A 7,490-nucleotide genomic window follows, 5' to 3' on the forward strand; every position below is an offset into this window, starting at 1 on the left:
CCTAGGTGGTTCGGTATGGACCTTCGCATCGCAATGCAAGAGTCGGCGTTCCTGCAGAAAAGCTCTCTTCTAGCAATTCTAAAACAGATAAACATCATTTGTCGATGTAATGGCTTTAAATCCCTTTCTGGAAGGAGTTGAAAAGCATGTAGGGTGGACGTGACAGTCCGTTTTGAAATCTGGAATTTGATTTAGCCTGGCGGCTGTATCTAGCGAAAGTAGTTTTCACTAGACTGGTTATTGGAGGTTTGATTAAGTGAAGGTGTATCACTTAATCAGATTTGTTTCTTTTAGGTCTGGCCTAACTGGAAGTTTTGAAAATCTGATTTTGAAACTGGAAAATTTGTTAGGCCGGACCTAAGACTGAAATTGAAATAGTAGTTTTTTGAAACATTGGATTTAAAATCATTACATTGACAGTCATGCCTCAAGTACAATCATTATATTGGGTTGATCCTAGAGGGTAGTGTCTAAGCTGGAATGCATGTGGGCTAATACATTGGGTTTTGATAGTTACCGGATTAAGGCTCCCACAGACAGATATACCTTTGATAGGTCTCCTCAATCACTAGTACAAACGACAGAGGTACTGGGCTGTGAGTGATACTACTCCGCATAAGACGTTCTGGATAGTGGAGTTCAAAGCTAGAGTGTGAGAGCGGCTATGAGTATCGGGGCTGGATAGGGACTCTTAGAGAGTAGGTGAGAAGAGAAATTTCTAATGCAATGCAACAGGTGCGAATATGTATGGAAAATACAGCCGGTGATCGATAAGGCGCAAACCGTGCGGTTTAGGTCCATGGCTGTAATACCCCGTAAATTTTCAGCGTTTTTCCGACAAATTTTCCGATCGTTTTGAAGTAAAAATCGAAGTTAATGGTCGGGTTCGCGTTGGTTCATGAGTGACTTAATTTGTGGTTCAACCATAAAATTTTTAAATCAAAAAAAGAAAAAAAAAGGAATTTAATGGATTCCCGTTCGAGAATTAGGATTCTCGAACGAGAATCCATCATTCAAGGCCTGGTCTCGTACGAGACCAGGGGTTCTCGAACGAGAACCGAGCCCAAATGGGCTGTTCTCGTTCGAGAACATTGTAGATCAAGGGACCCTTGCGTCCGGCCCACTTCGCACTCATTTTCGACCTAGTTCCTCTCGATATTTAAGGACATTTTCTAAATAGAAAATCTGCATCACGCTGCAAATAAACCCTAGCCGTTTTCCTCTTGTTCATTCGCTGAGTATCGAAGCTGTAATCGTCCTCCAAAGGTCGTTGTTCGGTAAGTTTTCTGGACTCGTCAAATTTCAGTTTTGGTTTTAAACGACATTTCCGTATTCTTAATCGTTCTCTTTCGTTTCTAGACCGAAATCAATACCGTTTGTTTCCAGACGATCTAGACTCGCGTACCTTCGATCCCCCACCTCATTTTCGTTGAAAGGTACACTATCGATCTCGTTCCATTCGCCGTACGCTTTCCGTTTTTTGGATTGCCTTACCTGTTCTTGATATTTGAAGTTAATGCCGAATGGATTTGCTTGTTTGGCTGTGATTTTGCTATGTCAGTAATCAAGAATAGCCCGTAATGTTAGTTGTTAATTAATTAGAACGTTTGTTTCGGTTTGGTGTTATGGTATTCAACCTCGGCTCCATGAACGTGTTTCCTTGTTTCGTCATCACTGTTACTATGGTTGTGAATTGGGTTATTGTTAGATTATGATTAAGGATATGGATTTATTGTAGTCTTGATTAATTGATTAAGTTTTTGGAATTGAATTCTTGATTTGAAAGCATGAGGTTAGTTAAAAATGGTGGAAATGGAGAGTTATGCTTGGCGGGTTGGTTGCCTTGTTTGAAATGACAAGATGACTAAATAGCCAACTTGATTATCAAATTTTCTTGACTAAAACAAATGAGTTCCTTTAGTTATTATAAATTGAATCTGTTTAATAATAACTTTGAATTTAGATATGTTATAAATAATATATTTAAACGATGGGTATTTATGAATTAAGCTAATAGAATTACTCGGGTAATTATAATTAATTTCAAATTTCAAATTGGTTTAAATTGGCTAATTTACAATTTAGGCCCTAAATATTTTTAAAACTTATTTAATTAAGTTTTTGGGTAGTAACCTTATATTTTGTTTTAATTATAAACAAAAGCAATTAAATTGATTTTGGGTATCAAATTGGCAAAAGTACAATTTAGTCCCTAATTGGCAAAAGTACAATTTAGTACCTAATTGGCTAAAGTATAATTTAGTCCCTAAATTTTATTAAACTTAAAATGGGTAGATTTTTGGGTTGTAACTTGTGTTACTTAAAATTGAAGTTATTGAGTTCCGTTTTTAAAATGGATTATTATTTCATTGAATTGTTTTCTAAATATAAACTCGGGTTTATATTAATAAATGTTTTGAGTCGGGTTAGACTTGGGTCACTCGACAAGTGAGGTTATCTTGGTAGTTAATGATAACTCGGCTAACCCACTATTTGGAAATTTATAATTATTTAAAGAATATTAAATAATATTTGTTAATTGGATTTTAAAGCGAGAACTCAATAGACTTATATTAATTGGGCTTTATTACCTTATGGGTATTTTTGTGTGTTCTGGCTTGTGTTACTCTGACGTGTTATTTGTGCTAGTCCTATGTGGTGCCCAGTACTCTCTAGAGTTAGGGTCTGTTTTTAATAATTATTTTATTTGTCTAGACCCGTCTGTTGTTCGTGCTTCAGAGGCGAACCAGGATTAGTTGCTTGCCTATATTTACGTGGATTAGCAAGTAGTGAGTTTGTACTTACTATTTACCGCTTTATTAAGTAAATTGTTATTTTAATATTAAATATATATACTGTACGTATATTTTGAACTGTTTTTATATTATGGCTTCTAGTTGGAACATGCTACCTAGGGGTGTGCAGAAACCGAACCGAACCGACATTCCGAACCGAAACCGAACCGAAAATTAGAGTCGGATTCGGTTTAGGGTCATCATAAAAGCGGTTCGATTGGAAATATAAGGAAAAAACGGTTTTCGGTATTGTGGTCGGTTTTAAAAATATAATAACCGATAAAACCGAAATACCGATTAAAAAAAACGACGTCGTTTTTTATTTAAGTATGAAGCGCCGCTCTTTGTATTTGTATTATAAATATCACTTTATCATCTAACCCTAATAGAACATGTACCCACTCACTATCCACTCACTTCTTAAAATTTAACCTAACATCAGCCACCTCTTTTGTATTATCTCTCAAAATCGTTTCTTCATATAATAAACCCTAACTTCTTTCTCTTCAACTTTCTTTCCAGCCACACATTTCTATAAGGTTAATTATGATTTTAAAGCTATTGAGTTTGGATCTCTGCAAATAAAGTAATGATTTTTCATTATTCTGTTTTTTTCAGTCTTTATATTAAATCTCTTGATTTTATTTAACTCTAAAATTTGTTTAAACATTCTTTAGATCTATTTCAATTTCAAGCAAGAAGAAGGAGCAGAAGTGAAAATTCGTGACTTACAGTTACATTACATATATACCTGTTGCATTAATCTCAGGTGATTGTTTGTTATTTTTACTAATATTAACGCTCATTTGATATTCTTGTAGCTGGTATATTGATTACACTCATAATTTTTTATATATTTTCAGATGGCTACTCCTACATCTCAGCCAAATCAAACTGAAATTAACATAAACAATGTTGCTGGTTGTTCCACTGACCAACCACAAGCAGCTGTTGTAGTGGGAGCATCTGAGCCTCAAATCCAAAAGGATGCAACTAGTGAGAAAAATCAGCCAAGAAAGCGTAAGTCTACTGTAAGTAAATCTCCTGTGTGGGAGCACTTCAAAAAAATCACTGATGAAGATGGTAGGGTAACTAGAGCTAGTTGTTTGTATTGTGCAAAAATCTTTCTCTGTCATTCAAAATTCAATGGCACATCCTCACTTAGAGCACACATGCTAGCTTGTCTCAAAAATCCCCATAGCAAGGACCTTAGGCAAAAACTTTTGACTTTGAATCCTGTTAAAGAAAATATTGAGGGTGGTGATGGGATGGGAACATTAGGCACATGGAAATTCTCACAAGATGATGTTAGACAAGCTATAGTGTTCATGATAATCGTAGATGAACTCCCTTTTAAATTTGTTGAAGGGGCTGGATTTAAAAGGCTAATACAAATAGCTTGTCCTAAGTTCAATATGCTTTCTAGGTGGAGTGTAACAAGGGACTGTTATCAACTGTACTTGAATGAAAAGTTAAAACTGGGAGATTTTCTTAAAAATCACAGTCAAAGAGTATGTTTAACCACTGATTGTTGGACTAGTATCCAAAGGATTAATTATATGTGCATAACTGTGCATTTCATAGATGATCAGTGGAAGCTTCATAAAAGAATATTGTCATTCATTCCAATATCATGTCATAGGGGTGAATATATTGCCATATCATTGGAAAATTGTTTGCTCAAGTGGGGTTTAAAGAACATCTTCACTATAACTGTTGATAATGCAAGTTCAAACAACACAACACTTGCACATTTTAAGAAAAAATTGATGTCATGGGGAACTTCTGTAGCAAAATGTGATTACTTGCATATGAGGTGCATCTCACATATTCTTAACTTGGTTGTGAATGAGGGATTGAAAGATATTAATTCATCTGTAAAGAAGGTTAGGGAATGTGTCAAGTACATTAGGAACAGTCCTTCCCGTCTTAGAAAGTTTAAAGAGTATGCTGCATTTGTTCAGATTGAAACAAAGAAATCATTATGCCTAGATGTGCCTACCCATTGGAATTCAACATATTTAATGTTAAATGTTGCATGTATGTATGAAAAGGCATTTGATAAGTATGATGAGCAAGAGTCATCATTTAGAGCAGATTTGAATGAAATTCCTGATATCATGGATTGGTCTTGTATTGCAAAATTCAGTGAATGTTTGTCATATTTTTATGAGGCTACTTTGCGCATATCCGGGTCCTTATATGTTACCTCTAACTCCCACTTTCAAGAGGTTTCTGATCTGTGTTTGATTTTAAATGATATGATTGGTAGTCATGATGTTGAGATTAGACAATTGGGACTTAGTATGAAGTCTAAGTTTGATAGTTATTGGGGCGATCCACACAAAATGAACAAACTGATTTTTACTGCGTGTGTTTTTGACCCTTCTGCAAAGTTTGAGCAACTGAAATTTTCATTGATAACTGTGTTTGGAAAGGAAAATGCTGAAATCTTATATGAGAGAATTAAGCTTGAATTGAATAATTTGTTTGAGGAGTATAGATCAAAATATGAGGGTGGAAGCATTATTCATAATCCTGCAACACAATCTGAATCTGAAAATGTCTCGCAATCTGCTATTGTCCCTCAATCTGCTGATGTAACTAGTGTTCCTAAGTCCCGCTTTAAGGCAAGATTTAAACAGCACCGAATAGAAATGGGGAGTTCTGTTATAAAAAAAAACAGAATTAGAGGTATATATGGATGAAGCCATTTTAGAGAATGAGGATTTAGATGTTTTAAAATGGTGGAAGCAAAACGAAGAAAGATTTCCCATTCTCTCAAAAATGGCTCGAGACATACTTGTTGTTCCCATTTCTACGGTTGCCTCTGAATCAGCTATTAGTGCTAGTGGAAGAATTTTGGACTGCTTTAGGAGTTCTTTAACTCCGAAACTAATGGAAGCACTTATTTGTGCTCAAGATTGGCTTAGGCCTACACTGACTCCGTTGATCGTTGAAGAGGTCTTGGATGATGTCGAAGAATTTGAAAAAGGTTATCAATTTTATCTTGAACATCATTCTCTTTAATTATAACCTTATATTATTTCTAATTGTATTTGTTTTTTCTGATTTTGTAGATCATTTACCTGACAATGGAGGATGCTCTATGAACTGAATTGAATGGTGGAAGTTCAAGTAAAAGGTAAATATCCTAATCTGAGCTATAATGATTATATGATATTGTGATTAAATGCACAAATGTTTATTATTGTCCAAATATTTATTGGCAATGATGATGCTTCCACCAATATATTTCAGATATAACTAAGGCAAGTTTGTCATTAAATCATGCAGCCTCAGGTAAGTGGAAATGATAAAATGACAAAACAAGTCTGGTTAAATGACCTGAAATTTTTTTATTCTGAGCCAACATCTTTACTACTTAGATTAGTTACTTCTATGGAGCACATTTTTCAATTGTTAGTTTTGATTTCAAAAAAGTTTTGTATAGCATATGTATTAAGTTGCAGATTTTTAATTGCTTGTCAATTTTCATTGTTAGTTTATTTATTAATTCATGTATATTTTATGTGCAGGTGGTGATTATTTTGGATTTTGTATATTTTTGTGAGTGAATATTTTTGTGCATATGGACTCAAGTCATGGAGTACACTCATCTGCATCAACCATTTTTGAGTTAGTTGATTGCAGCAGCAACTTTCAACTTTGCAGTCTTCTTCTTACTTGGCCAATTCGTTACTTGGCTGCATATATTGAAGGCTTATCAGATTTTTTGTATTTAAAAACTGATTGCAGAGAGTTGCTATTTTTGTGGCTACTTCTATGTTGAAACTTATTAGATATTTTGATCATATTATCAGTTTCTACTCTTAAGTAGTATATATATCTGACATATGTTTGGTTGTAAGAACAAGAAAACCAATTATATATTTTGATATATTTTCAAAATTGTGCCAGGAGCTGTATTTGTAGTTGAATTGCACATTTAATTGCTTTTAGGTACATAGGGTAGTAATAATTTGTAATTATACTATTAAATGTTATTGATTGGGAAAGCCCATTAAAAGGCCCAAAACCGATTTACAAAACCGAAAACCGCACCGAACCGACCAAAATTTTCGGTAGTAAAAAATATCGGTTTTGAGTGAAAAATATAAATTTCGGTTTTAAATTTACAAGTTCCGACAACCGACCGGTTTTACTGATTTGACTTCCGAACCGAACCGAAAAACCGTTTGCACACCCCTAATGCTACCTAATGGGCATCATTAGGACTGCGTGCGCACCGGTATTGATCTGGGTAAGTTATATATGGAAATATGGTAACTCGGTGTGAGCGTAGCTCTCGGGACCAAGTAGAGTAACTCGGTGTAGTTCAGCTCTCGGGACTCTAGTATAAGTGTGGTCAGTGGTAACTCGGTGTAGCTCAGCTCTCGGGACCAGACCTATTGGATTATGTTTATTATTTAGAATTGTGGATTATGGTTCCAACTATTATTCGTAATATTGTTATTAAATGTTTTAAACGGTTTTAAAGGTTTTCAACTTAATAAATGTAGATAGTGGTATAAACTCATCTCAGTATATTTGACCCCGTTGTTTTCCCAATTTTCCCCAGGGTTATGATCTGAGAGAGTCTGGCGATCTCCGCATTTATTTTCCTCGGAGGTTCCATTTATTTTTGATAAACTGTAAAACTGTTTTATTCTTAGACCGCAGTAGTAACTATAC

The 7,490-nt window shown here is 34.8% G+C and overlaps 1 protein-coding gene across 1 annotated transcript; it reads left to right on the top strand.

Annotated features, from left to right (window-relative positions):
- Window positions 1–484: 484 nt before the first annotated feature.
- Window positions 485–5,503, top strand: LOC126681756 (zinc finger BED domain-containing protein RICESLEEPER 2-like). The gene is made up of 3 exons (XM_050377305.1): window positions 485–555; window positions 736–805; window positions 3,659–5,503. The coding sequence occupies exons 1-3, from the start codon at window positions 485–487 to the stop codon at window positions 5,501–5,503; spliced, it is 1,986 nt and encodes a 661-aa protein (XP_050233262.1).
- The last annotated feature ends 1,987 nt before the right edge of the window (window positions 5,504–7,490 follow it).

The sequence above is a fragment of the Mercurialis annua genome, linkage group LG5 (genome assembly GCF_937616625.2).
Source record: "Mercurialis annua linkage group LG5, ddMerAnnu1.2, whole genome shotgun sequence".
NCBI lineage: Eukaryota > Viridiplantae > Streptophyta > Magnoliopsida > Malpighiales > Euphorbiaceae > Mercurialis > Mercurialis annua.

Bases quoted from the DNA above. Each gene is read 5' to 3' on its own strand.
- LOC126681756 (XM_050377305.1), top strand. From the start codon at position 485: ATGTGGGCTAATACATTGGGTTTTGATAGTTACCGGATTAAGGCTCCC. The intron at 556-735 runs GTCTCCTCAATC...GCAATGCAACAG, and splicing joins GACAGATATACCTTTGATAG to GTGCGAATATGTATGGAAAA. The intron at 806-3,658 runs GTAATACCCCGT...ATATATTTTCAG, and splicing joins TGCGGTTTAGGTCCATGGCT to ATGGCTACTCCTACATCTCA.